We start from the raw sequence: 27,936 nt of genomic DNA on the forward strand, positions 1-27,936 counted from the left end.
ATCACCTGAAGACAGAGGAGGAGCTGTCGGAGGAGAAGAGGATCCTGAACGAGATGCTGGAGGTGGTGGAGCAGAGAGACGCCCTGGTGGCCCTGCTGGAGGAGCAGCGGCTCCGGGAGAAGGAGGAAGACAGGGACCTAGAGGCTGCCATGCTGTCCAAGGGCTTCAGCCTGAACTGGTCCTGAGCGCCGCCCGGCCCTGGCCGGTCTGTGCACCCGTCTGACCTGGGCTGGCTTCTCCCAGGCCCCCCAGATCCGAGGTCTGAGTGGGCCTGGCACCTCCTGGGAGTTTGCACTCAGACCTCCTCGGGGCTCTGAGAAGCAGTCAAGCACCGAGCTGTGGGAGCCGCAGGTGAAGACGGTGGTCCAGTAGCTCAGGCTCCTCGAAGAGGCCTCCCTGTCCTCCTGCTTCGGAGACGGAGGAACGTGGACCCTGGGGGGGACGCCTGGTCGGTGGGACACGGCTCCTGTCTGGTCCCCAGGCCCAGGGAGCCGGCGCAGACTCCGTCCTGGGCTGAGGAGGCCCCCCCCACGTGCCCAGCGCCACACTCCAGGCCTCTCCCGGCTGTGGCCTGAGGCCCGAGGCTGCTGCATCCACTTTCAATTCACAACACTGGAGGATACAGACTTCAAGGTCAGCAGGAGACCCTCTTCTGGCCCCGCCACAGGCCGGCCTCCTTGTCACGGGCTCCTCGCCCAGTTCCTGTGTCTGCCCCGAATGAAGCTGACAGCCTGGGAGGCGCGGCCGCTTCGCACCCTCTTTGTCAATTAACTTATTTTTTTTAATACTTGAAAAGAAGCAACTTCACTTTTATATCTTTACCAGGACACTGATTGCCTGGCACCTGGGTAGGGGTGTGGAGGTGGGTCCCAGCTGATTGCACTGTCACTCCATGCATTACTCTTTCATCGTGGGGCTGACCTGAGCTCTCAGGTCAGCAAGACCCCCGTGTGGGCCCCGGCGTGCAGCGCCCGTCCTCCTGTGCCTGGCCCCGGGCGTCCGTGTGTACACCGCTAGCTTGTCAAGGATGCGTTTGAGCTGCCGGAGGCCACGCCATGAGGCACAGATGCCTCTTGGCCTCCGTGTTGGAATTCTGGCTCTGCAGAACCCATTTTTCCTCCGTTTTGGTGCCGAAGTCTCACCTCCCACAGCACATTTATTAAAGAAAGTTTTAGGCTGGCTGCACCAGCGTGTGGGACCCTGCTCAGCGAGGCCCAGACCCAGCCAGCTGGAGCTACAGTGACGGCACTCTGCGGACTCCAGTTGGGGTCACACACACACACACACACACACACACACACACACACACGCACACACGAGCTCCGGCCCAGCTCCAGCCCAGCGCTTCTTCGTGGGGAGGCACCGGACGGGAAGCACCGTGGAGCCAGCTCGTGCCGTGGCTCAGCCAGAGGCCGGCAGTGTCCAGCCTGCAGAGCCACTGTTAGACTCTGCAGGGGCCGTGCTCTTCCACAGAGGAGCAAGGGCAGCGCCAGGCCAGTCCCGAGGCCCTCCAGCCGACTCCTGGTGGAGTGGGGCCGCGTGCAGGGAAGAGAGGCCTCGGCAGGACAGGGGGCGTCCACGCTGACCTTGGGACGTCCTTGGGGAACCACATCGTGCCTCAACTTGAACAGAGTCATTCTCACTGCAAAGGAGCAAAGATCTGTCTTCTTCTTCAGTCTGTCCCAAAGCTGCCGTCTGGAATCCAGGGCATGTGCTGCCCCAGCCCTCGCAGCTCTGACCTTCACCTCTTGCTTGATGAGGTAGGGCCTCCATTTCTATTCTCCTTTCTTAAAAGGGGGGGGGGCGGAGGGTGTTCTAGATCCCATCCTTAAGTCCCAGCCTTCCAATAAAATTGGGCTTGGGACAGGAGTCATTGCCTGTGCGGCCTTTGCCTACCCTTCCCACCCACCGCCCCGGTGCACCGCAACTGCCAGGCCTGTCCCTCGAGCTTCTGCCCACCCAGGACAAGGACAAGTTTACAGAGTGGCCAGGAGGGACACGACGCCCGCCCCTGCGGAAGCACACTGTGCCTGCAGGAGCGAGGATGGCCTGGAGGCTGCAGAGAAGCTCGGAAACGCTCGCCCACTCCCTGCCGCAGGGCCGCGGCCTCAGGTTCTAGCAGAGCACCTCTTCCGAAAGCTCCCGTCTTACAGCTGCCAGACTGCTGGTTGTCGGGCCCTGCTGACGGGCTGCATGCCGTGTGTCCCAGCTCCAGAGATGCGCTCAGCTCCTGTCAAGTCCCCCCGAAGGCAGGGCCGCAGGAAATGCCACGGCGTGAGCAGGCCCAAGGCCAAGGCCCATGCAGGGACAAGCGGGGTCAGCTCCAGCAGAGGCAGGGCAGCAGCGCACCTCGCCTCAGTCTGAGGTCACCAGCGGCTCCACCTGGGGGTCCGGTCCTGCTCAGATGGCGTCTTCTGGCCTTTGCCCCGGGAGCCGTCCTCCAGCTGCTCTGACCAGCAATGATAGACTATCCTCTGTCTTTTCAAAGAGCAGAATGTTTTTCAGGGGGGCAGAAAGTGGAGAGAGTTTAAAGCAAACAATTTTAAAGGTGGTAACAACTGATCTACAAAGGGGAATGGGCCATTTTATGCGCAATAAAAGTTTTTAAAACGAGTACAGAGGTATTCTTGGCATGAGCCAGGGCACGCCCTTCGGTGGGTTGGCGTCCGCGCGGTGGCACCGGCCGGTGTGTGTGTGGGTTGGAAGAGTACAACCTCGGTGCTTTCTCAGCCGACTTTATTTTTGTCCGTGTGGTCCTGGTCTGGCCACCTGCTGACACCCCTTGAGAAAGTGTGTGGAGCGCCCAGGGTGTACGAGGCCGCCCTCCAAAGCGGCGCCAGGACCCTCCCGGAGAGACGCACGTTCTGTGACGCGGTCTTCTCCTCATCAGGGTGACCCCGAGGCCCTGGCAGCCCAGTGCCGTGGGCTCTGCAGCCTGCAGGCCTACGTCGATGAGACGTATCCGCCTCCCCAAGTACATTCAGAGCACAGGGTCTTGGGAGCCCTGATGTTGCGGCCCCGGCGCCCCCACGTGCGCCGGCCACGGGGTGTGTGGCTGGCCTCTGTCACCGTGGAGCTAATCTTCCCTCTGGGGTGGCAGCGGGCGGGGTCGGTGCCGGGCCAGCTGATTCCCAGAGCCTCCGGCACCACTCGTGCATCGGGTAGAAAAGCAGAAGCAGTGTGGCCCTCGAGTCCTCAAAGGAAGTCTGTGTCAGGGACTGTGCCTGTTGCGGGGAGTGGGGCTGGTGCCGCCTGTGCTGACCCCCTTTGGTTCCTCACAGGGGCCCCTTGATCAGAGATGGAGACAGGCAGGGTTTGGCTGTGGTTCACAGGCACCCACGTGGTAGGAGGGGATGGTGGCCTCAGGCAGACAACCGAGGGAAGGCTGCCCTGCAGCTGCCACCATTCGTCCAAGAACCCGTGTCCGTGGCTCCGAAATCCCTCCTGAACCCTGGTCCCCACGGTCCCGTCTTAGGATCCGGAGCAGGAAATGCGAAGGACAGAACTGGCTGCTGTATTGCCCCAAAGACTCCCGAGCGCGGCTCGGTGGGGAGAGAGGAAGCGTCCTCGTGGGCCAGTGCCCTGCACAGAGACCTCCACTGCGGCGCCCGGGGGCCAGGGCTGCCGGGCTTGGCAGGGAGCGTTTTGTGGCAGCCCCGCGCCCGTGTCCCCTCCCTCAGGTGGCCTTGCAGCTGGGACTTCAGCGGGGCAGTGGAGTCCTGGCTGCTGTGGACCTGAGAAGGCCCCTGATTCCAGAACAGACGTGGAGAGAGCACCTGGGGTGCACACGTGCACACACGCTGCCCCTGCTGGCTGAGGGTCTCGGACCCCTCGGGGTTTCCAGTCACTAAGTCACTCAACAACCCGCTTCCGCCGCCCGCAGTGTGTCCAGGGCAGCGCAAGCCGGGGAGGCGCCTCGGCCCGCACCCGCGTCTGCCTCACGCGGAGGGAGCAGCGGGACCGAGCGCACGGGGGCAGAGAGAGGGCGGCCCAGGGGCGGAGGGCGCGGGGACTGGGGACCCGGCGGTACTCACCTCTCTGCCTGGCCTTTGAGGTCCGGAGCCTCGGCTCTGTCTTGGTGGGAAAGCGCCTTGAAGGTTGGGAACTGGTCCACCCCCGCCCAGGGCCAGACCTTTCTCCAGGGCTGGGGTGGCCCCTACACGTCAGCCAACCCCCCACCCCGGCCTCCAAGTAAGTTACTGGGCCTCCCTGGCCTCCCAGACTGACCCCTCCGAACACACCTCGACCCTCTGGGTTCCATGGGGCGAGCGGGGAGCACAGAGGAGGAGCTTAGAGGGGCCTGGGTGCTGGAAAGAGCTCTCCCGGCCTCTGCTGGTCTGGCTCTTGGTCTAGAGCAGGGAGGGCCCATGGCCCCGTGGGCCGATTCCCACCGCACGCCTGGGACCCACGGCCCTTGGGATGTGAGATGTCAGCCCTCGCAAACTGGCTGTCAGCCTGCATCCTGCGGTGACGGGATGGGGTGGCCGGGATGGAGGAAGGCTGGACCCCACGAATCAGGAGTCAGCTGGGCTCCAGAAGAGAAGAAGTGGAGTCTGCAGCCGTGGGACCCTGACCCCAAGAGAGGGCTGGGGTGGGGGTGCTGTGGGAGGTGAGGTGTGAGCCTGGCTGCCGCCCAGAACCCCCATCCCGAAGGGATTTGTCTTGGGGAAGTAAGAGGGCTCGCCTCCTCAGCTTGAGGGGACAGGTGCCCGTCGAAGCAGCAGCGACTGTGGGAGTCCCCTCGGAGCCCTGGCCTCGGCCCTGCAGGCTCCGGGCCCCTAGCTGGTCCAGCCCCACACAGGGCCCGTGGTGGAGGCAGCTCAGGAGGAGGGCGGCGGCGCGCCCCGGCTTCCCCTTCATCCCCTCCCTGCCCCTTCAGGGCCCAGCTCCCTCCGCCCGGGCCACCCCCCGCACGCGGACCTCTGGCTCCCGGCTGCCCACATCACGCCGTGATGTTTGTGCACGTTACAGACCAGTCACCAGTAGGTCTAGCTACCATCCATCACCTCACATAGCTAAACATTGTTTCCTGCAGTGAGAACTTTTAAGATCTACTCTCAGCAAGTCCCACATACACGACACAGCAGTGTTAACTACAGTCACCATGCTGAACATTTCATTCCCAGGACACATTTATTTTATAACTGGAAGTTTGTACCTTTCTACCCCCTTCACCCATTTCACCCACTCCCTGTCCCTGTCTCTGGGAGCTCTCTCTCACTCTCTCTCTCTCACACACTCTCTCTCTCTCTCTCACTCTCTCTCTCTCTCGCTGTGTTGGGTCTTCGTTGCGGTGCGTGGGCTTCTCATTGCGGTGACTTCTCTTGTTGTGGAGCACGGGCTCTAGGCCTGTGGGCTCAGTAGTTGCAGCACGCGGGCTCAGTAGTTGTGGCTTGTGGGCTCTAGAGCACAGGCTCAGTAGTTGTGACATACAGGCTTAGTTGCTCCGCAGCATGTGGGATCTTCCCGGACCAGGGCTCGAACCCGTGTCCCCTGCACTGGCAGGCGGATTCTTAACCACTGCGCCACCAGGGAAGTCTCTATTACATAGTTTTTATTCACTGTAAAATTGGTGCCACAGTCATTTAAGAAAAATTGGAAAGTACAAAAGAGAAAATCCTGCGATTTTATTATTTCACTGTAACCAGCCCATGGTTTCTGGTTATATTTCTTTGCGATCTTTTTTCTTCTTTTCTTCTTTTTAAAATTCGGTTTCTACCTGCTTCTCCGCGCGCGGCCTCCAGGGACCTGGCGAAGGGCGGGGCCTGTAGGTTGGCCTGGGGCGGAGCCTTGTCGGGATGTGGCCGGGAAGGGGCGGGGCCGCGGCAAGGTTGAGGAAATGATGGGGTGGGGGCGTGGCCGTGCCGGGGCGGGAGTGGCCGGCAGTGAAGGGGCGGAGCCTTGTCGGGGCGGGGCAGGAGCTACAGGAAGTGGGCTTGCGGCGGCTGCGCGCTCCGCCCCCGGAATGTCGGCTTTTTCCCGCCCGAGCGCTGCACGCAGCCGTCTCGCCGCCTGGCGCCGCCGTGGGAGGTGAGTACCGCCCGGCGTCCCCAGTCCCCGCGTCCTCCGCCCGTGGGCCGCCCTCTCTCTGCCTCCGCGTGCTCGGCCCCGCCGCTCCCTCCGCGTGAGGCAGACGCGGGTGCAGGCCGAGGCGCCTCCCCGGCTTGCGCTGCCCTGGACACGCTGCGGGCGGCGGAAGCGGGTTGTTGTGTGACTTAGTGACCGGAAACCCCGAGAGGTCCGAGACCCTCAGCCAGCAGGTCGGGCGCGGGGCGTGGGGCGCGTTTCTTTCATCCAGCGAGCGGGACGCGCTGCGCTGCCGGGGTGGGATGGCCCTCACGGGGGAGGGGGTGGTCTTCACTGAGGGGGGCCTCACCCCAGAGACCCTTTTGGGCGACTCCGCCCCGGCCATGCCCCTCCTGCGGGTCTGTCTGCTGCCCAGGTCTCCGTCGGCGGCCTCAGCAGGGGCACGTGGTTCCCAGTCCCATCCCACCCGTCGGGACGCAGGCAGGTCGGGCTGGGGCCTCTCCTGGGCCCGGGTCCCTGCCATCTCCGGGCAAACCCTGAGCCCGCCGGGAACCACGGGTGACTGTCCCTGGAAGAGGGTCTGCGCTCGAGCTGGGGGAGGGTGGGAGGAGCCCTCCGGCTGCAGGGGTTGAGCTGGCTCTAGGAAGGCACCGCGGGGGAGAGGATGGGGCGGCCCGCGGGGCGGCTTCTGGCTTCCTGCCGCGAGGGAGGAGCGCATCGCACAGAGGCAGCCTTTCCGCTGGGGTCCAAAGACGGACTTATCTGGCTGGGCCCAGAGAAGGCTCCGCGGGACAGGGTGCTCTGTGGTGGGAATGGCGACGGTGGGACACCGGGATGCAGGCTTTGGAGCTGAGAGCTGCCGGGACAGGGGCTGGGTCCCGTAAGTCTTGTCTGAGGAGGTCAGGCCATCCGAGGTGGGCTCTGAGGGGTGGATAGGAGCTTGGCAGCAGTGCGGGAGTGCTGGGGGAGGGGCCCTGCTCCCGGGCCTTCGCAGACCCAGGACTGGAGGTCCCACTTGCTGCAGACGCGAGCGGCCTGCCCGGAAGCCCCGGCACCCAGGGGCAAGGAGGAAGGGGACCGGCCTGGCGCTGCGGCCGCCTGCCTGTGGCGGGGGGAGGGGTGGGGCCTGTGCCCCGATGGAAGAGCGCGCGTCGTGCGGCGGGGCCCGGGACGCCGCGTCTGGACTGTCGGCCCTGAGAAGCCTCGCTCCATAGCTGTGGCAGGTGCTTCTGTGGCTGCGCCTCTGGTGGTCGGACGTCAGGTGTGGGCTGTGGAGGGAGTGGAGGCCCGGAGTGCCCCGCTGGGCCTCCCTTAAACAGGATCTGACAGCAGCACCTGGGCCCCCGGGGGTCACACGTGTGCTAGCTCGAAGTACACGCGGAGCTCACTGGGCGGGACACGCGGGCAGAGCGTTGTGTCTGGACGAATGCTGATCCAAGACGAAGACGCTTGAGTACCGTGCTGCCCCAGAGCCCCGGCTCTCCCTGCGGGACTGCGCTGCCTAGGTTCCCGGCCGTCGCCCCACCTCCCAGCCCTGCTCCCCTGCACCTGTTAGACCCGGGGTGGTGGTGGGGAGGGCCTGGCCTTTCTGCAGACCCCTCCCTGCGGGCAGCCTTGGGGGCTGGGGGAAGCGTGGGGCGGGGCCGTGCACCCTCTCTGGGCCTTTTCCCCAAGTGCCCGACCTGGTCCTTTCCCTCCTCCCTCTCCCTCCCTCCTCTTCCTGCCTGTGCTGGGCTGAATGGGGAAGTTTCCAGTGAACAGCAGACGTGATTATCTGGGTGAACCACAGAGCAACCACTTCTGGAGGTTCTGCTGCAGATTGAGTTCTCGGTTGGCTTTTGTGTATTTGTGTCCAGGGTCCTAGAAGCCACCACTGGTACAATGAGGAACTGGCTCGTTTGCAGTTATCCCCTTCCTTCAGTGTCCTGTCGTCGCGAGCGGGGAGGAAATGAGTCCCCTCCGGGTCACACACAGAGCAGGTTGGAGAGGGGCTGGTCCCTTCAGGCACATGAGTGCTGTGGGGCCCGGGGACCTTCGGCCACGGTGGAAGAATGTGGTGGCCGGAGCGGGACTGCCACGCGTGGGGGAGGCTTTTCACGCTGGGGGGTGGGTTTCACTTCTGGGACCTGTGTGACGGGGTGGCTCCCCCTCTTTATTCCACCCTCCCTTGGGCTGCTTTTTTTTTTAAACCTCTTTATTGAGATATTTCACATACCATAAAATATGCCCATTTAAAGTGGTTTCCACTTTACTCTCAGAGTTGTGCAGCCATCACCACAATCTAATTTTAGAGCATCTCAACAGCCCCCAAAGAAACCATGCACATCATCAATCACCCCCTGGTCCCCTTATCCCCACAGCCCCAGGTGACCCTTATCTACTTTTTTCTCTATGGAGTTGCCTATTCTGGGAAGTTCATATAAATGGAATCATACAATCTGTGGTTTTCTTTGACTAGATTGTTTTCATTCAGCATAATGTTTCAGAGTTCATCCAATGTTTCACGTTTCATTCCCTTTTATGGCCAAATAATACTCCATTTTATGGGTCTACTACGTTTTCCTTATCCATTCACCAGTTGATAGACATTCGGCTTTTTGCTACCTCGAATAATGTCACGATGAACATTCGTGTACAAGTTTCCGTGTGGACGTGTGTTTTCATTTCTCTTGTGTATATGCGTGCCTAGGAGTGGAATTGCTGGCTCTTGTGATAACTCTGTTTAACATTCTGAGGAGCTGCAGAACTTTTCCAAAGTGGCTGAGCTATCTTACATTTCCACCTGCGCGGTATGAGGCTTCCGGCTTCTCCACATCCTCGCTACCACTTACTATTATCCTTTTCGTTCTAGCCGCCTTGGTGGGTGTGAAGGGGTATCTCATTGTGGGTTTTTTTCCTTTCTTTCTTTTTTGGGGGGCTGTGCCGCACACGTGGCTCGTGGGGAGCTTAGTTCCCCAACCAGGGATTGAACCTGAGCCCTCGGCAGTGAAAGTGCAGGCAGAGTCCTAACCACTTGACCACCAGGGAACTCCCCTCTCATTGTGGTTTTGATTCACATTTCCGTAGTGGTTAATGATGTTGAGCATCTCTTCATGTGGCTGTTGACTATTTGTATGTCTTTGGATCCTATTAAAATCTTTCGCCCAATTTTTAACTGGGTTGTCTTTTTATTGTCGTTAACAAGGATTCTTTGTATTTTCTGGGTACAAGTCCCTTGTCTGGTAAATGATTCGCAAGCATTTTTTCCCATTCTGTGCGTTGTGTTTTCACTGATCGTTTCCTTTGAAGCACAAAGGTTTTTAATTTTCAAGAAGTCCAGTTTATCTATTTTTTTCTTATATGACTTGTTCTTTTGGTGTCATATCTAAGAAATCACTGCCTCTTCCAAGGTCATAAAGTTTTATTTTTTGGTTCTAAGAGATTGTGGGTTTTTTTTAATGGTTTTAGCTCTTATATTTAGGCCTATGATCTGTTTTGAGTTGGTTTTTGTGTATGATATGAGGTAGGCGCCCAAATTCATGCCTTCACCCCTGTGATACCCAGCTGTCCCAGCACCAGTTTCTGAAAAGCCTATTCTTTACCCTGGTCTTGGCCCCTTTGTCAGAGGTCGATGAACCATAAATATTAGGGTTTATTTACGGACTGTCATTTCTGGTCCATTGATCTGTGAGGTTATCCTTTGCCAGTACCAAGTTGTCTCAATTACTGTAGCTCAGTCATAAGTTTTGAAGTTGGGGCGTGTGAGTCCGCCAGTTTTGTTCTTTTTTACTTTGGCTATTCTGTGCCCCTTGCATTTCCTCATGAAACAGGAGCCATTTGTCACTTCTGCGAAAAAGCCAGCTGGGAGCTTGAGGGTAATTGTGTTGAGTCCGTGGGTGTCTGGGGGGGCTCCCACTGGCGGAATGGAATACGTCTTCCGGTCCATGGACAGGAACGATTTCATTTATTTAGATCTTTACTTTCCTTCACCGATGTTCGTAGTTATCGCTGTACAAGTCTTACACATCTTTTGTTCACTGTATTCCGAAGTACCTTATTTCTGTTGATGCTGCTCTGTTTCACATTTAGGTGGTTTGTCGTGGGCACGTAGAAGTACAGCAGATCCTGCAGAGCCTGTGTCCTGCAGCGCTGGTGAACTCATTTAGGACTTCCAGGGGTGTTTCAGCGGATCCCCTGGGCTTTCCCGTATGTGAGATCACATCAAATCAGTATCTTACTTCCAGGGGTGTTTCAGCGGATCCCCTGGGCTTTCCCGTATGTGAGATCACGCCAAATCAGTATCTTACTTCCAGGGGTGTTTCAGCGGATCCCTGGGCTTTCCCGTATGTGAGATCACGCCAAATCAGTATCTTACTTCCAGGGGTGTTTCAGCGGATCCCTGGGCTTTCCCGTATGTGAGATCACGCCAAATCAGTATCTTACTTCCAGGGGTGTTTCAGCGGATCCCTGGGCTTTCCCGTATGTGAGATCACGCCAAATCAGTTTCTTACTTCCAGGGGTGTTTCAGCGGATCCCTGGGCTTTCCCGTATGTGAGATCACGCCAAATCAGTATCTTACATTCTCTCAGTTGCGCCCAGTGTGTGCGGCCAGGATTGAAAGCCAGCGGCTCCCAGGCCTGTGGGATGGAGGGGGGGGCCGAGGGGCGGAGCAAGCACTGGGGTTCCTGAGGATGTGCCCAGCATCGGGGGAGGCCTGAGGGACGGAGAGCTCGGCGCAGAGGAGCCAGAGATAGAGACCCGCGTCCACACTCCAGCTTCTGTCCTGGCGAATCCAGGGGGCAAGGGTCTGGAAGTGAGGTCACACTGTGTTCTGGGTGAGCGGCAGCTCCCACCCCCCCCACGAATCGTCAGAAGGGGCCCACGTGGACACTGGCCTGGGCCTCCTGTGGCTCTGTGTTGACCCTTTGCCCCCGCTTCGGGGAAAGAACTGTCTTACGTGATCTCAGCAGACCTGGCAGCCGCCTTAGAAATCCACGTTATCTAGAAACTGGTTGTATCATCTATCTTACTGGTTCCCTTATTAATTAATGACCTAATAAATAAAATCTTGGACATGTGTTCATTTTATTGTTTTGTATTTGTATGAAAGTCATGGTTTCGCCCTTTTCTTTGGCTGGCAGTTTGGGAGCCGTCCCTGAAAGCGTGCCGGTGGGTCTCAGCCCCGAGAGGCCACGTCTCAGGGCCGGTGGAATGGCTCTCTCTGTCCTGTGTTTGGCTGGGGTTTGAGTTTGCACATATGCACCAGTTACTCCTTTGGTGCCTTCGCTGACTGTGGTCCTTGTGGGCAGGTGTCAGAGGTCTGCTCTGTGTTGAGCGGGAGACAACAGAGGATCTGGGTGGTCAGATGGTGGTTTGTGTCCTTGGTCTCTTTTGAGCTCAGTTCAGAATTTTGTGCCACCACGGAGAACCACTCCTTGACATCCAGACCCGTGAGCCTTGGTGTTTCTGTGTTTACTCTTGACCTGGCCCTGAAGTTGTGGGACCGACGCCGTGTGCCCTGTGGGTCTGTAATTCAGCAAGGCCTTGGCCTCTTGGTGTGTAAATGTGCAAAACGTTCTCTCGTCATTAGGGAGTTAGGTTGTGAAGTGTCTCAGATCGGAGGAACTCTGTTCTCATTGGCTTGTGGACCTAAATAAATGCTTATATAAATCAAATATTTCTAAAATTTCCAGAAAATCAGGAAATCTCGTTTCTAATAATTTAAATGCAATAGACTTTTAAAAAATTTTAAATGCACAGAAAGAAACTCATTTATTTATCTGTTTTTGGCTGCGTTGAGTCTTCGTTGCTGTGCGCGGACTTTTCTCTAGTTGCGGTGAGAGGGGGCTACTCTTCGTTGTGGTGCGCGGGCTTCTCATTGCGGTGGCTTCTCTTGTTGTGGAGCGTGAGCTTCAGTAGTTGTGGCGCGTGGGCTCAGTAGTTGTGGCTCACCAGCTCTAGCGCGTGGGCTCAGTAGTTGTGGCGCACGGGCTTAGTTGGTCCGCAGCATGTGGGATCTTCCCAGATCAGGACTCGAACCCATGTCCCCTGCATTGGCAGGCAGATTCTTAACCACTGCGCCACCAGGGAAGTCCAAACCCGGAAACGTTTTAAGAATACAGGTTTACAAACAGACTCACAGGTACAGAGAACAAACCAGTAGCTACCAGTGGGAGAGGGAAGGGGGAGGGGCAAGACAGGGAGGGGATTAAGAGGTACAAACTACTATGTATAAAATAAATAAGCTACAAGGATAATATCCTACACCACAGGAAATATAGCCAATATTTTATAATAACTATAAATGGAGTATAACCTTTAAAAATTGTGAATCACTGTGTTGTACACCTGTAACTTATACATCAACTATATCACAAAAGAATGCAGGTTCACATAATTAAGATAAATCTTTGGCAAATGAGGATAAATTAATAATTTGGGGTTTAAAAAAGCTGTGTCTTTTCTCTGATTTATCAGTATTATACTTAATACTGATTACATGTAATAATCAATATTCAATATATCAATATAACGTTAATATATTTTATTGTAATTCGTTTCCCCCAAACCTTCTACAGGTTTACTTACCAAATCAGCTAATATTACTCTTACATGATGTTTAAAGTTAAGAGAAATGTAAATTTGTTTTCAACGAAGTTGAATAGAATTCTGACATTGTTTTTACTTGAACAGTATTCCAGGGTACAGCTTGGACGCACATTAAATTGAGTTAACAATGGCAATCACTGTCTACCTAGGTAATTTTTTTTTAATTTTTTTTTTTGCGGTACGCGGGCCTCTCACTGCTGTGGCCTCTCCTGTTGCGGAGCACAGGCTCCGGACGTGCAGGCTCAGCGGCCACGGCTCACGGGCCCAGCCGCTCCGCGGCACGTGGGATCTTCCCGGACCGGGGCACAAACCCGCGTCCCCTGCATCGGCAGGCGGACTCTCCACCACTGCGCCACCAGGGAAGCCCTACCTAGGTAATTTCTAAGTAAGACAGGATACCGAAGCATTGGGTACCAGGTGTAAGTTCAAGTGTTTTCAGTGTCCTCAGCAGAGGCTTCGTCTCTGGCTGGCGTCGCTCAGCGTGTCTGCACTGTGGGGACGCCCAGGGCACGTGTGCTACTGGAGATAGCGTCTGAGCTGTGTGGCGCCCGGGCACCTGGTTTTCCGTGAAGGAAGGTCAGTCACTTGGGTTGAGTCGTAATTAAAATGGATGACAGAGAAAAACTGTTGTTATATGTGCTTTTATTTTCAAGGAAAGCAGGTCTTTCCCCCCACCCTCAAACTTTTTGGTCTTTTACACATAAAAATTACTGAGGACCCTGAAAAGCTTTTGATTAAGTGGGTTTATCTGTTTTCTGTGTGAGAAAGTAAAACTGGAGAAAATTTTCAAATATTGTTGGTTTGTTCGAAAATATCAATGCCTGTTGCTTAACGAATATTTTTTTAAAATACTGTATTTTACAAAACAATGTTTTTAGTGAGAACATTGTTTCATATTTTTGTAAATCTCTTAAATGTCTGAGTCTGAGAAGAAGCTATGAAATCTCACAATTTTAGCAAAGTTTGCTTGTTTTGATGGTCTTGGCTCCTTTACTGTCAAAACGAGATTTTTTTTTTTTTAATTGTTTATTTTTGGCCGCACCGAGGAGCTTGTGAAACCTTAGTTCCCCGACCAGGGATCAAACCCATGCCCCCTGCAGTGGAAGTGTGGCGTCCTAACCACTGGACAGCCAGGGACGTCCCCCAAACAGTACTTTTTTTTTTTTTTTTCTTTTTCCTGGTATGCGGGCCTCTCACTGCTGTGGCCTCTCCCATTGCGGAGCACAGGCTCCGGATGAGCAGGCTCAGTGGCCATGGCTCACGGGCCCAGCCGCTCCGCGGCACGTGGGATCCTCCCGGACCGGGGCACGAACCTGTGTCCCCTGCATCGGCAGGCGGATTCTCAACCACTGCACCATCAGGGAAGCCCCCAAACAGTACTTTTTGATGCTTTGTTTTAAGGGGAAAAACAGCCCCACCAAGAACAAAGGTTGATCACTTATGAGGAGCTTAAGGTTTTCTTAGTTTCGTTCATTGATAACCATGTCCTGTTTCTCAGGCATCCATGACCCCATCTTAAGTGCCCAAGTGGACTCTGACAGAGCTTCCAAAGGTTGGACCCTGAATTTAGAAAAAAAATGTTTTCAGGATATCTTTTATACCTACAACTCTTATTGAGACTTCCCAGAGTGTCCCTGGAGAATCCCCAAGGCCGTGCATCTTATAAAGAGAGCGACTGTACAATTAATCAGATTTGTGTGAAGTGTTACTGTTGTGAGGCTGCTTCGGTTATGTTTACAGGTGTTTACAGGAAACCGTTACTCATTTAAATGTTTCAGAAGCTGTGTGCTATATGGGGACGGCTTTATTCTCCGGGGAAACACTGATCACGTTTGTTACGTACTGTACCCCAAGGAGAATCTGACCCCCTTCCTTTCTCATGTTGTCGGTTAGAGAAGCACATGAACCACCCCCGGAAGCCTGTGCCCTCTTGGGGATGCCTTGGGGCTTTCCGTGTGTGTCCTCAGCAAAGAAGGACTGAGTCAGAGGCTTGTGGGAAGGACTGGTACCAGGTACTTTGAACTAGTGAAACTTCACAGACAGGCTTTTGTGTTCTCCTGGCTTCAACAACTCAGAGCTTCACCCAGGGTGCAGGTCAGGGTTTCCAGGCTCCTCTGGATGCAGACGGCGTGGGCGCAGCTGCTGGGATCCACAGACCAAGGTGGGAAACTGGTGGTTTGCTCGGAATATTGCTGGCGTTTCCAGTTCTGTTTTCCAGACACACGGAAGTTTCTCTTTCTTCACCTGTCTGTAACCCATAAAAACTTGGTAGCCGGCAATGACATCTAGCTCTTCCTGACAGAATTCTTGCTGAGTTTCCTCGCTCTGTGTGACGGTACAGCTATTTGCATAGGTTCAGAAAGACCGACTCTGGGCGGGGCTTCTTTCAAACATTTTTATTGTGGTCAAATACATGTAAAATTGTACCGTTTTAATCGGTTTAAGTGTACAGCTCAGTGGCATTAATAGGAATTAACAATTCTCTAGAAAACAGGCAAAATTTCTCATGTAAGTGGGGCAAGACGGTGTGTGTCCTGCGTCTGGCTTGTTTTGTTCGGTGTAACATCCTCTGGGTCCCTCCACATTGTCGCAGATGCCAGAATTTCCCTCTCTGTTGTGTGTGTGGTAAAATATACATAAAATTTTCCACCGTAACCACTTCCCAATGTCCCCTGCACTGAGGTGCCACCACCCCCGTCCCCTCCAGGACCCTCTCTCTTGCCGCCCCGGCCCCTGCCCTGGGCCCCCAGTCCACTTTCCGGCAGAGAAGCGGACTCACGAAGCAGCTGCCTTTGTGCGTCTGGCTCATGTCACTCGGCTCAGTGTCCTCAAGCTCCTCCCCGTGCAGCAGGCGCCAGAACCTCCTTCTGAGGCTGAACGAGACTCACCGCGTGATGGACACACTGTGTCCATCCACTCACCATCAGTGGATGTTGCGCTGTCACCACCTGTGTTGTTGTGAGTGACGCAGCCAGGAGGACAGGTGTGCGCGTACCCGGAAGCAGAGTTACCAGAACAAACGGTAATTCTGTGTATAAGTTTGTGAGGAACTGCCCACTGCCCTTTGTTCTTTTTACCAGGATGTAATATAATTGGACAACTTGAGAGCCTTCCTCAGAACGTCCTATCTCTGAATGATGCTTGTGTGATGGACTGTGACAGGCCACTTGTCACAGAACTGAGCTTTTAGGGAGTGAAGGCTACAGAGCCCTCCAGGAAAGCCAGTCTGGCCCTGGGGTCCCTGCCCTCCGTGGTGGGAAGGTCGCTTCCTGCAGGCCAGGGAATCTGAGATAAGTGGGGACCCGAGTAAGAGAGGCCGGGACTGAATATACGAGTGGGCGATGGCAGAGCAGCCTGCCCGGCCCCTTCCCCCAGCACCCCCCCACCCCGCCCAGTGCCCACCAGCCTGGGAGGTCAAGTCAGAGTGCTCTCTGGGACAGTCCAAGGAGCTAAAAATAACTTCAGGACTCGATTGATACCTGACAGCTTCCCTCCCTTCCGTTCGTGCCTCCGACGTGGGGCAACACAGGACACCATCGCACAGGGAGCCACGGCCAGCGGGCCCCCTGCTTCCCCCGCAGCCTCCTCTGCAAAGCTTCCAACCCCCTGCCTGCATTTGAGTCTCTGCCACTTGCCAGTGTCTGGATCCGTGGCCCCTGTCCCCCTGTCTGGGCTTCCTTTTCTCCGCACACATTTAGAGCGGCCACAGAGGCGCTTGGCCTGGCGCCCCTGCCTGCCCTCGGGGTAGCAGAGTCCAGCCTGAGCTTCCTGGTGAGAATTTCCAGACAGAAGCTGATCTTGTGGCATTAGTAGTTGTTTAATCTAAATTTGCAAAAGAAACCTAGGAGGCCTGGCTGGTTAATTAGCATTCTTGTGAGACCCGCCCTGTTTGTGTGTGTCAAGAATAATCTTTGAGATCATTACCACTCCGGAGACTGTCAGGAAATCTGTGAAAGACTTTGAAATGGGCAAAAAACCTGGATATACTGGCCAGCTCACCGTTTCTGGTTTTCTTGTCTTTGAGCTATTTTACACCCCTGTAAGTTGCAGAAAACGGATGCTGACGCAGGTGACTTGTCCATAGAAATACAGATGCTCTGCCGTGGCTGCTTGTGCGCTGAGTGGTTTTAACATCTTTGTTTCCCCCATTAAATAATCAGTTACATAAAATCTTTAGAAGTGTTCTGTTCATTTCAGAAGGAAAAAAAGGAAATCCACCTTCTCCAAACCCACTGTCTTTCTGAGGAGAACACCAGGGCCCAGCCGTTCTGCAGAGGCACTTTCTCCTGTGGATCCATCCCGGCTGGGTCAGCGTCGGTGCTCTGCTCTCATTCTGTATCCTGACATATAGAGGGAGAGCTATAAAGACATATATGCACAGGTGACCTTCGAAAAACAAGGGTTTGAACTGCATGGGCCCCCCTTCTGTGGGGATGTTTTTCACTACTAAATGCCCCACAGGCCGTTGTTGGTTGAACTGGAGAATGCAGATCGTGATACAACTAAATTCTACGCCCGCTGACCCCCGCGTTGTTCAAGGGTCACTTATGTGAAGACATTAAAACATTTTGTGGAAGTAGGTGTCGAGGCGGGAAATGAGCACGGTGCCAGCGATGTGGATGTGGATCAGGGCCGCGGGGACAGTGGGGAGGGCGGGTCCGAGCGGGAGGCAGATTTTATGTGAGTCACCCCTTGATGGCGGCCTCCCTGGCTTTCGGAAGCTCGTTCCTGAGAGGGCGCGGTGGAGGCCAAGGCTGCGACTGTGGACGTGGGTTGGCTTCTGCGGCCCTTCCCCCAGGGGCCTGCTCTGTGGCACGCTGTCCTGCAGCTCTGCCTCCTGCACTGGCGGCCCTGCGGCCCGCGTCCTGCTGCTTCCTGTCTGTCCCTCCATCCTCCCCTGCGTCCTTTGCAGCCTGCCCGGGCCCAGGGTGGGCTCATCCCACTCCCAGTGGGTGGCCTGGGTCCTGGGGATGAAGGCCCCCGCCCGCAGTGCCGGGGGGAAGCCTTGCCCTTTCTCCCTGGAGGGGAGCTGGTGGCTCTCTTTTTACCCCCCGTGTATTCAGGAACCATATGGAAGCTCCAAATTTGACGGTTACTGCCCTACAAGAGGACTGATTCATTGGGTTTAGGCTAATACTGTGTGTAAACACACATTCACTGGTGCAGACATTTTAACGCGGGATTATTCTGTTGAGACTGCTCTGCGGAAACATTTCTGGTCTGTTTGGACGTGTCTACGATGCACACAGCTCTTGTTCTTTTCTATTTTTCACGTTGGGGGCATAATCTTTTAAAACTCAGTCTCTGATGGGCTTTTTGTCTGCTGGGTTGTTTATGCCTGCCGGGTTATTTAGTGTGGACTTACATGCCATCTGGAAGCCTGAATCGTTTGTGTGACTGTCAAATACACATCTTTCTGTGCAAGACTGATCTCACCAGCCCTTGCAGCCACGTGGCCCTGGGCCCAGGCGCGCCTCGTCTTCTCACCCCCTCGGTGCTCTGGGGCTGTCGGTGGGGAGAGCAGTGACGGGGCCGTGGTAGTGACACAGTAAGTCCCTGTTAACATCCAGGTGTTTTTCGTGGAGGGAGCCTGGCGCTCCAAGTACTGTACTGACTTGGAGTGGGTTCGGGAGCAGACGGCCCTGCCTGCCTGACCAGTGAGCTCGGGCTGGGGGCTGGGCTGAGGTGGGAGGGCGAGGGCAGCAGGGCTCCCTTTTCTTCCCTGGGGGTCCTGGAGGGGTGTCCCCGCAGGGCCCTGCACCCACCCTGTGTGTGTCCTCTTCCAGGCTGCGGACCCGCAACCCTGTGAGCTGTGGAGCCCACGACACTGCCGGGGCCATGGACTCGAAGGTCAGATGGGTGGTGGTCCCGGGGGTGTGGGCGGCGGAGCCTCGGGTCCCAGCTCCCGGGAGCACAGGGCGGATAACCTCCTCGTCCCCTCACCGCTTCCGCCTGCTTCTGTGCAGGACGGGCTCAGAGCTATAGCGTCGCCGAGGTCGTGTGGGCCGGTCCCCTGCCTCAGCAGGATGGGGCCTAAATGGCGCCTTGTGCTTTGAACGGGTTTAAAAGAGAAAGTCGCACCTGGCACAGCAGAAGCTCTTCTTCACCTCCTTCCTGTCTTTGCCGGGCAGTGTGGCATCTTCGGGCGCCCAGCCCAGGGCCCTCCATGTCCCCACCAGCCCCACTGGGGTGGCCGCGGGGCCGAGGACTTACTAGGTGGTTCATGAGCTTGGCCCGGTTTCTGCATCTCTGAGCAGACAGCGCCTGGGGGCTCGGTGTGCGCTTCTCAAACACCCCTCGGAGCCGTGCGGTTCCCAGCTTAGCAGCTCAGGAGAAACATCAGCTACTTGAGCAGGAGAGGTTTCGGGAGCTGCCCGGGTGCCGCTTCTCCTGGCGCCTTCAGTGGGAAAGGGCAGACACACTCTTAGGGCTTTGCTTTCCCCTTTCTTTCCTTTACACTGAGAAAGCCGAGACACAGGCATGCCCCACAGTCAGGTTCAGGGTGAGACATCCAGCAGCTTCCTCTTCCCCCGTCAGAAATTTCACCCTGCTATAGATTTTCTGACTTTTTTCCCTTTGATTTTGTTTCCAGGTTTTTTTTTTTTTTTAATTACAGTAAAATCTACCGTTTTAACCTTTTAGTGATTGATTGATTGGCTGTGCTGGGTCTTCGTTGTGGTGTGTGGGCTTCTCATTGCAGTGCGCGGGCTTCTCTTGTTGTGGAGCACGGGCTCTAGGCGCGCGGGCTTCAGTAGCTGTGGCTTGTGGGCTCTAGGTGCGCGGGCTTCAGTAGTTGTGGCTCGTGGGCTTGGTTGCTCCGCGGCACGTGGGATCCTCCCGGACCAGGGCTTGAACCCGTGTCCCCTGCATTGGCAGGCAGATTCTTAACCACCGCGCCACCAGGGAAGCCCCCATTTTAACCTTTTTTAAGTGTCTGGCTCAGTGGCATTAAGAGCACTAGCGTTGCTGTGCCACCACCGCCCCCTTTTCTCTGTGCATTTGACGCTTCAGGGACCACACAGATGAGAGGGATGGAGCAGGCGTGTCCTCCTGTGTCTGGCTTGTATCACTGAGCATGATGGCTCGGTTTGGTTTTTTTTTAACTGTTTGTAAGGTGCTGTTCATCTATACTGTAGCATTCTTTGATATTTTTTTTGATATGCAGAAAAAGAAAATGAGATTGATTTTTGTTTTGTTTTGTTTTTACTGTTTGTTTGGTGCTGTTTTCTCCAGGTTTGGACACCAGGATTAGTCTAGTTTATCACACACATTGGACAGCTTTCCATCGTTTTCTCTGCACTGAATTGATTTTATTGCACGAGTTATTTTTGCCTCCTATAGATGAAATCTGTATTATGTCCGGCAAGATTTCCTAAGTCTTGATTATATCTCTTAACATACTTTTTCCTGTGACCGAAAAGGATAAACAACTATCAAATCTTCCACCTTCTGAGACATCCATTTCGGCTTGTATCACTTGTCCATCCTTGGCTTGTCAACAGCCTTGCTTGTTCTTGGTGTTAAATGCTGTTGGTCTTCTGGGCCAGCTGCCTGTTTGGGAGTCCAGGCCAGCCTATTCTTGACATGCTCAGAACAGAGTCTGTCCCCACGCTTCCCAGCCGGATGGCACCAAACACTTGGCTCCGGGGCCTGAGCCCTCTAACACGGGACGCTCTCCTTCTCGCCCGGCCACTTCTGTTCTTTGTGTTTTGGGGTGAAAGGCAGAGGTCACTGCGCCTGGGTTTGATACCTGACCTGGTGTAGCTTGTGGCAACCGCTGCCACACACCCAGACTTTAGACCCTGTTTACTAACCTCTTTAAAAAGACAGCCTGGTTTAGTTCCCTGGGGCTGTGGCAGGGAAACCCCACCAGCTGGGTATTTTCCTGAAGTGCCTGGAGGCCACAAGTCTGATATCAGGGTGTTGCAGGGTTGGTTCCTCCGGAGGCTCTGAGGAGTCTGCTCTGGCCTCTCCAGCTCCAGTCTCCGTCTGCACTGGCATCCCTGTGTGTGTCTGTAAGTCTGCCCCATTCTCTTGTAAAGACATGGGTCATGGGATTAGGGCCCCGATCCAAGGTGACCTGGCCTTAACGTGACATCTGCAAAAACCCCATTTCCAAATAAGGTCCTGCTCTCAGGTCCTGGCGGTCAGCACCTGGGCCTGTCTCTGGGGGACACGGTTCAACCGCACCCCTGCCTAAGCCCCTCTTCTCTCCTGACCAGGACGTCTCCTGAGGTAGAGATGAAGCACGTTCTTAAGTTTCTCAGCTGCCTTGTGCCACTGGCCTCACTGTAAAGATTTAGTAAAGTAGAGCTTTTACATACATTTTCCCCCTTTAGGAGTAATTCTGGAGAAGTAAAGGCTGAATAGCAATACATAAGCTCCTTATTTTATGCATTTTGTTGAAAACAATTTGTCCTCTAAAAACTGCCCTCTCAAAGTTTTCTGATTTTCCTAATCAGAATATTTTTCTAATATTTTCTAATGAAAAACATTATGGGCTTAGAAGTAAATTTTTCCTGCGCCTTCATTTTCTCCCCGTGACTTCTCCCAGCCCAGGCAGTGTGTTCTGCATGTGTTGATCTGGGCGGTCTCGGCATCCTAGCCTCTCACGATGCCCTCTCATCCCAGGTCTGAGGGTGACCTGAGCACCCCTGGCCCTGCTATGCACTTGCCTTCTTGTTGCCACGTGCAGCGGCCCTCCTGGCTCCCCCAGCGCTGCTCGTGGGCTCGGCCAGGGGCTTATCTACCTGAGGTCAGCCAGGCCTGCCCAGAGCAGGTGTTGCCTGTGGCCACTCCTGCCCGGGCTGTATTGAACATCTGCTTTTGCACAACACCGTCCTGGGCCCACAAAGGACATGATGGAAGAGGATGAGCTTCTAACTGCTGGATGCACTCCCAGTGAGCGTGGGCTCTGGCTGGTAAAAGATACACGGGGCCCGGCGCAGGCGTGCTGAGCCAGGATGGCACCTGGACACGTACGTGCCTGACCGCCCTCCCCGGGGCGCACCAGCTGGCCGCCGGCAGATGGGTCACCTTCTGCAGGATTGGAGCTTTTCGGCATCTGTACGTGGCCCTGCGGACTGGCCCCTGCCCACTGGGAGGGTGTCCAGGCCCTGGGCCAGGGAGGGCATCCCAGGCCCGGCTGCCCGGCCCGGGGCCACGTTCCCACAGGACTCTCCTCTCAGGTCAGCAACGGCGCCAGCCCCCAGGATGAGCGCACCACAAGCCTGCTGGTGTTCGGCTTCCTCCAGAGCTACCCGCACTCCCGTTGCCACCAAGAGCTGGAGGTGCTGGGCCACGAGCTGGCCGTGCGTGTGGCCCACGACGATGAGCTGCAGACGGACGGCAACTGGTGCAGCCACTTCCGTGTTGAGGGGGCGGCAGAGACAGGTAGGTGCCGGGCCAGCCTGCGCGGCCCAGATCCGGGCTGCGGCGCCTTCGGGCTCAGGCCCACCCCGTGTCCAGCAGAGCAGGCCTCGCCGAGTGCAGTCAGTTGAAACCCACTCGGACTCCTGAGGAGTCTTTGCGTCTGTGCAGCACCCACGCTTTCCTCCAGTGTACGTTATGGCCATGGCGATCTGCACGGTCACCAGGGCAGCGGGGACCTGGGGCTCTTCTTGGGCCGGGCCATCCTCCATGTGTGGCAGATTCCAGATGTGTGTCCTGTCCTCCCGGCCTCAGCTTTTGCCACCAGTGCTGCCTCCACGGAGGCCGCTGGGAGCCCCTCTGGAGGTGGGCCAGGCACAGCACACCCTGGAGCGCCCTGAGGAATTCTGCCGGGTTCCTGAACCAGCCTGTGCTTCGGGGGGAGGCTCCCAGGTGTTCCTGACGCACCCGGGAGGCCTGGGCTGGAGTCTGCCGCCTGGTGGGGAGTGGGGCTGGGGGGTGTGTGTGTCACTGCCCTCTCGCGGCTGATCCGGCCTCTGGGCCCCCAGCTGTCTTAATTCAGGTGGCCGGTGGCGCAGCACGGAGTCCCCAGCAGCCAGGGTTGCCTTAGGCCCCCCTTTGGGAAGGGACAAGAGTAGCTTTGCTGTCAGGCCTGCTGCCCTGGTGGCCCCCCCCAGACTATGGAGCCTCACTGGACGCACAGGGCAAGGTGGGCGCTCAGGTAGGAAGCGGTGTGTGGTCAGGAGCCCGAGGAGGTGTGGAAGCAATGGGCAGAACAGGCCCGGCCGCCACTTGTCAGTGGATTTGTTCGCTCGGCTGGACGGGAGGAGGTGGGCGAGCGGGGCCGTCGGGGGCCGTGTAGGAGGCGGGTCAGGACGAGCGCACGGGCTGGGCCGCGAAGGGGAGCATGGGGTCGAGCGTGGCCGGGCTGTTGACCCAGGTCTCGGAGGTCGTGGCAGGCGAGTGGTGACCTGTCCCCGAGCAGAGGTGGGCGGGTAGCGGGAGGTTTTGGGGCGAGGAGGACTCGTGTTGGGGTCACACAGACACGTCTCAGTGAGGTCAGGGCTGCAGCCGGGCCCGTGGAACTCCACAGGCGCAGGCAGGGCTGTGCAGGCACTGCCGGCAGATTCCACCAACCACAGGTTGGAAATACTTGGGGAAAAAAGTTCCAGAAAGTTCCCCAGAGCAAAACTTGAATTTGCTGTGCGCTGGCATTGTATTAGGTGGAGGTGATCACGTGAGGGACGCCGGCCCCCTGGAGTTTGGTGCCTGCGGGGGTCCTGGGCCGGCGCCCACCCAGACCCCGAGGGACGAGTGTGCGGGCAGCTAGGCGAGGTTGCTGGTCGGGGTCCAGACCACGAGACGCAGCACTTGGACCCTGTGGTTTCCCAGGACGTGTAGACATTACGTGTACACTACACGGAGGTGTGTTCAGTGTGCAATAGCGCTGTCTTAACAGCGTTCGTGCCTTAATTAAAAGTACTTCTTCATTGCTACATGCTAACCATCCTCTGAGCCTGCAGCGTGTTGAAGCAGTGACGTCACTGGTCACCATACAAATATATGATAATGAAAAAGTTTGAAGTAATTGTGAGAATTACCAAAATGTGACACCGAGACCCAGAGTGAGCAAATGCTGCTGGAAAAACGATGCCAGCAACTCTCAACGCAGGGCTGGCTGCCACACACCTTCCACCTGTGTGACGGGCGCAGGGGGGCTGGAGGTGGGGCGAGTACACTTTCTGTGCTCTGGGGAAAAGCAGCAAGGCAGCGGGTCACTCAGTGCCCCGGGTCCCCCAGCTGCGTACCCAGGAGTCAGCCCACACCTGGAAACCCCAGAGCCCCTGGAAGCTTCTGTTCTGGGGAGGGGTGGGGGGGAGGAAAGGCAGAGTCCAGGACTAGAGGCCGCGGAGCCTCTGTCCTGACCGCTTCCTCTGCCGACAGCCGTCGGACGCTGGGCTTCGAGCCCGGGTTGTGGCTACCCCGGTATCACAGGTCCTTCTCCTGCCTGGCCCCTGCGCCTGGTCCCGTGATCACACCGTCCTCACTGGGCTGTGGGTGCAGGACCCACCCCTTTCCTAGAGCGGGGGGAGCGGGAGTGGGGTGTGAGTGGGGTGTGAGCAGGGCGTCATCTGAACCCCCCTCAACTGCACATTAGACTCTCAGACTCAGGAGGAAGTGGTCCGGGACATCGCCAGACAGCTCGCCCAGGTTGGGGACAGGATGGAGTGCAGCATCCGCCCGGGGCTGGTGGCTGGCCTGGCCGCGCAGTTCAGGAACACGAGCCTGTCGGAGGAGGTGAGTGAGAAAACCCACGGGGCTTGTCCTCTGCCTCCTGGCAGACAGAGTGGTGTCCAGGGAGGTGGCCCAGCTTGTGACTGCAGGAGAGAGAGTCAGCCTGGCGAACTGTCTCTCGGAAAAAGGTCACTTGACACTTGAAAACCTGAAGTCAAACTCAAGAGTTTGGGGACAGAGCCCCCCAAAGATTAACAAGACGGATGTGACTCTTCCTGAAACATGTTCCACTCCTCTGACGGCTGAGGCCGCGGGGCCCCCGCGACCTAGAAACGGCCTTGGGCTGGGCCCAGCGGGTCGAGCCTCCTGCCTCCGGGAAGGCCCGTTTGTCAGGGAGCCTCCCTCTGAGCTTCGCTGGCCAGCGTGGAGCAGACACAGGCTGCTGGTGCCGTTCTTGCTGCCACGTGTTGGCGCGCGCGTGGACGGTCCTTTCCTGTCTGGGGGGTCCATGAGGCCTCTCCGGGCAGGAGGTCCCCATCCCCCTCCCTGCCCCCCTGTACCAGGGCCAGACCCCCGGGCAGTGACTGACCTTGACCTTAGGTGCCTTCAAGCAGGACCCGCGGCGGGGGGCGGGGGGCGGGGGGGCCTCGCCTGCCCGTGGCTTTGCCTCCTTCCCTGGCCCCCTCAGCTGTTCACAGACCTTCCCGCCTCCCCACCCGTGCAGGAGCGGAGGCGGTGCCTGGCGGTGGCGCTGGAACAACTCGTGCAGCTCTGCCCCGCGGACATGGACCGTGAGAAGGCCCTGCTCCTGCTGACCATGCTTGTGGCCAAAAAGGTGGCCGACCACTCGCCAGCTTTGCTCCAAGATGTCTTTCACACCACAGTGACCTTCATCAACCAGAACCTTCTCGCCTACGTGAGGGACTTAGTGCAAAACGTAAGAACCAGCGGTGGCAGCTCCTGGGCTCTTAACCCCCCTGGGTGTCCACCTCTCCCCACCCCGGCCCCCTCTGAGCTCCGGGACCCTCGCTGCAGGGCTGCCGGCTGGGGACGGACCCCAGGGAAGGTGGCCACGGCCCTTCCTGCTCAGGAGGAAAGGCTTGCTTCTGCGTCTGAGAGTCTGGTTGTTTCTGAGAGGAGCTGCTGTCACAGGGCAGCACAGGCCAACTGTGCACCCTTCGCAGGCTTGTGAGAGCTGCTGGGGGGCGAGCAGGAGAGGAGGCTGGAGGGGCCCACGCTGGGGCTTCCCTGGTCTGCCATCAGCCTCACGTTGTCACAAAAATGAGTATAATTTAAATTAAAACACATACTTACCGAGGAGGGTGAGCGGTCAAAAGGGGGTAAAAACTGTACACGTCTGTCCTCCACCCAGGATATTAGAAAGTCTGGTGCTTCAGTTTCATAGGCCACCTGGAAGGGAAAGTGGATGTATCTTATCTGTAAATTTTGGGGTTTTATGTGTCGGGAGCATTGCTCAGGCGTCTGACCCCCTTAATATGTAGTTGATGAGCCTTAAAAGCATTCTCTCTGCGTGGCCTTCAGTTATACGGGCTTTTAAAAATAAAAACCGGAGGGAGAACACAAACCCCAACTCATTGTGAAACCAAAGCTGAACTGTTGCTGGAAGGAGATAAGCCTCTGTTAACAGCTTCCAGACACTGTGCGGCTGAAACAGAACCTTGGTCCAGTCCGCACACCCACTGAGATGCCTCTGGGCACCATAAGTGACTTGGTGAAAGGTCTGTGTGTGTGTGCGTGCAAAGCCCCAGCTGCACTTCTGCTGACCGTGGCCCTAGAGGCTCAGATCCAGGGTCCTGGCTTAGGAGGGAGGCTGGCTAATCCTGGCTGTTGTCCTTTCTTGCTCCAGGAGATGGACTGAAGGGACGACTCAGCAAAAGCACGACTGTTTTACAACTTGAGATGGTGACAGCAGTGTAGCTGTCTCCACAGAGACGGAGCCTCGGCCACTTAAACATGCTCAAGGAAGACAGGCACGAGATGACAGCTGTGTATCTCTCACCATTTTAAAGCCAGGGACCATTTAGGAATTTCTTCACGTACATGTGTGAATGTTTCACACCATCTACATCCATCCACACACTGTGCCTTTTACCTAATGTCTGCTGGAAAGGTCCCCGCCTGAAAATCAGATCTAAAAGCAGATCGTGACTTCCCTGGTGGTCCAGTGGTTAGGACTCCTCTGTGCTTCCACTGTAGGGACGAGGTCTGATCCCTGGTCGGGGAACTAAGATCCTACAAGCTGCAGCCAAAAAAAGAAAAAACAACAACAAAATAAAAGCAGATTGACAAATACAAAGCAGAAGAGGGCTTTCCTGGTGGCGCAGTGGTTGGGAGTCCGCCTGCCGATGCGGGGGACGCGGGTTCGAGCCCCGGTCTGGGAAGATCCCACGTGCCGCGGAGCGGCTGGCCCCGTGAGCCGTGGCCGCTGCGCCTGCGCGTCCGGAGCCTGTGCTCCGCAACGGGAGAGGCCACGGCGGTGAGAGGCCCACGTACCGCGGTGGGGGGGAGCAGAAGAAAAAGAACACACTTAATGTTTCTTTGTTTTTTTAAAAAACCCACTTGGGACTTTCCTGCCAGTCCAGTGGTTAAGACTCCACGCTTCCACTGCAGGGGGTGCAGGTCTGATCGCTGGTCAGAGAACCAAGATCCTACATACTGTGCCGCGCAGCAAAACAAACAAACAAACAACGCACCCTTCCTGGAGGTGGTGTCACCGCAGGCAGTGCCAAGTGTGGGGGACCAGGGAGTGGAGAGGGAGTGTGTGAGCCTCTTACAAGTGAGAAACTCCCCTCAAAACAGGGACACCTTCATAGTAAGGAAGTGCAGTCTTTCTTTTCTGGTTTCATAGAGAGGTTTAATGCCGTGTGTGTTCACACACCAAAGCTATATCCACCAACACAGGAAATCTAACTCTCACCGTGTATTCCTCGAGGTCCATCCCAAGAGCCTGGGCCATTCCAGATGCAGATGGAAGAAGGCAGCACCACCAGATACCGGAGGGGTCCAAGGGGATGGGTTTAATTAATCATCCTTCTTGAACGTGCCGTTGATGTAGGGCACCTGGTCCAGAATCGGTCAGTGGCCCACACCGGCCCCACGGCACCCCGCAGGCCCACTGTGGGTGACCAGTTTCTGGCCAGCTGGTGGCAGCAAGGGCCCATGGACCTGCTCAGCATCGTGGCTCTGTCCCGGCTCGGTGACCCCGGCCCCGCTGGCTCAGGCGCACTCAGTCTTCCTGTTTAAAACCCAAGCAGCACAAAGAGGTTCTGGACTTAAAACGTTTAACAGGAAAATCAGACTTCAAAATGTGTTTGAATTTTCACCATGAATTACTTGAATCAGGAACCACAGGCAGTTAAAAGACATGGAGGTGATTTCAAGGCCTATGTCAACCAGTTTCCAAAATCATGTAACTAAATGCACCCTTTTCTCTTTCCAAGAAGTCAAGGTTTTGATAAAAATTTTAAGCTACTGGAGAAGCTACTGCATCCATCCTGTGGGGAATGTCTGTGCCCCCAGCCATGCCCCCAGCTCACCTGCACCTATGAAGCTGCTTATGGAGAGAACAGGTTTCTAGGCACACAAGATGAAGGAACAGTTAGACTTAGGAATTCAGCATTTGTGGTGGCTCTCCCTTTTCTAGACACACAGTCAGTATACAAGTAATAACAGGGA

The 27,936-nt window shown here is 56.2% G+C and overlaps 2 protein-coding genes and 1 pseudogene across 42 annotated transcripts in view; 2 read left to right on the plus strand and 1 right to left on the minus strand.

Moving 5' to 3' along the window:
- MICAL3 (microtubule associated monooxygenase, calponin and LIM domain containing 3) overlaps positions 1-2,613 on the plus strand; it is a 187,304-nt gene extending 184,691 nt beyond the window's left edge. For all 29 annotated transcript variants that reach the window (XM_067008364.1, XM_067008357.1, XM_067008356.1 and 26 more), the window contains one exon: positions 1-2,613. In XM_067008364.1, coding sequence (XP_066864465.1) covers positions 1-185 — 185 coding nt within the window. In that variant the 3' untranslated portion in view covers positions 186-2,613.
- On the plus strand, positions 1,678-26,557 carry BID (BH3 interacting domain death agonist). 13 transcript variants are annotated; one of them, XM_067008392.1, is made up of 7 exons: positions 1,678-1,760; positions 18,402-18,465; positions 20,545-20,630; positions 21,804-22,008; positions 24,164-24,303; positions 24,965-25,177; positions 26,108-26,557. In XM_067008392.1, exons 1-7 carry the CDS (start codon positions 1,710-1,712, stop codon positions 26,117-26,119), a joined length of 771 nt encoding a protein of 256 aa, XP_066864493.1. In that variant the 5' UTR covers positions 1,678-1,709; the 3' UTR covers positions 26,120-26,557. The 13 variants fall into 13 exon arrangements, with proteins under 13 accessions (XP_066864493.1, XP_066864497.1, XP_066864495.1 ...); XM_067008399.1 differs by lacking the exon at positions 1,678-1,760 and adding an exon at positions 5,963-6,030; XM_067008401.1 differs by lacking the exon at positions 1,678-1,760 and adding an exon at positions 6,058-6,260.
- Positions 14,997-27,936, minus strand: part of LOC131766726 (cytochrome b-c1 complex subunit 10 pseudogene) — a 17,200-nt pseudogene continuing 4,260 nt past the window's right edge.

Source organism: Kogia breviceps, chromosome 12 (genome assembly GCF_026419965.1).
Source record: "Kogia breviceps isolate mKogBre1 chromosome 12, mKogBre1 haplotype 1, whole genome shotgun sequence".
NCBI classification, from domain to species: Eukaryota; Metazoa; Chordata; class Mammalia; order Artiodactyla; family Physeteridae; genus Kogia; species Kogia breviceps.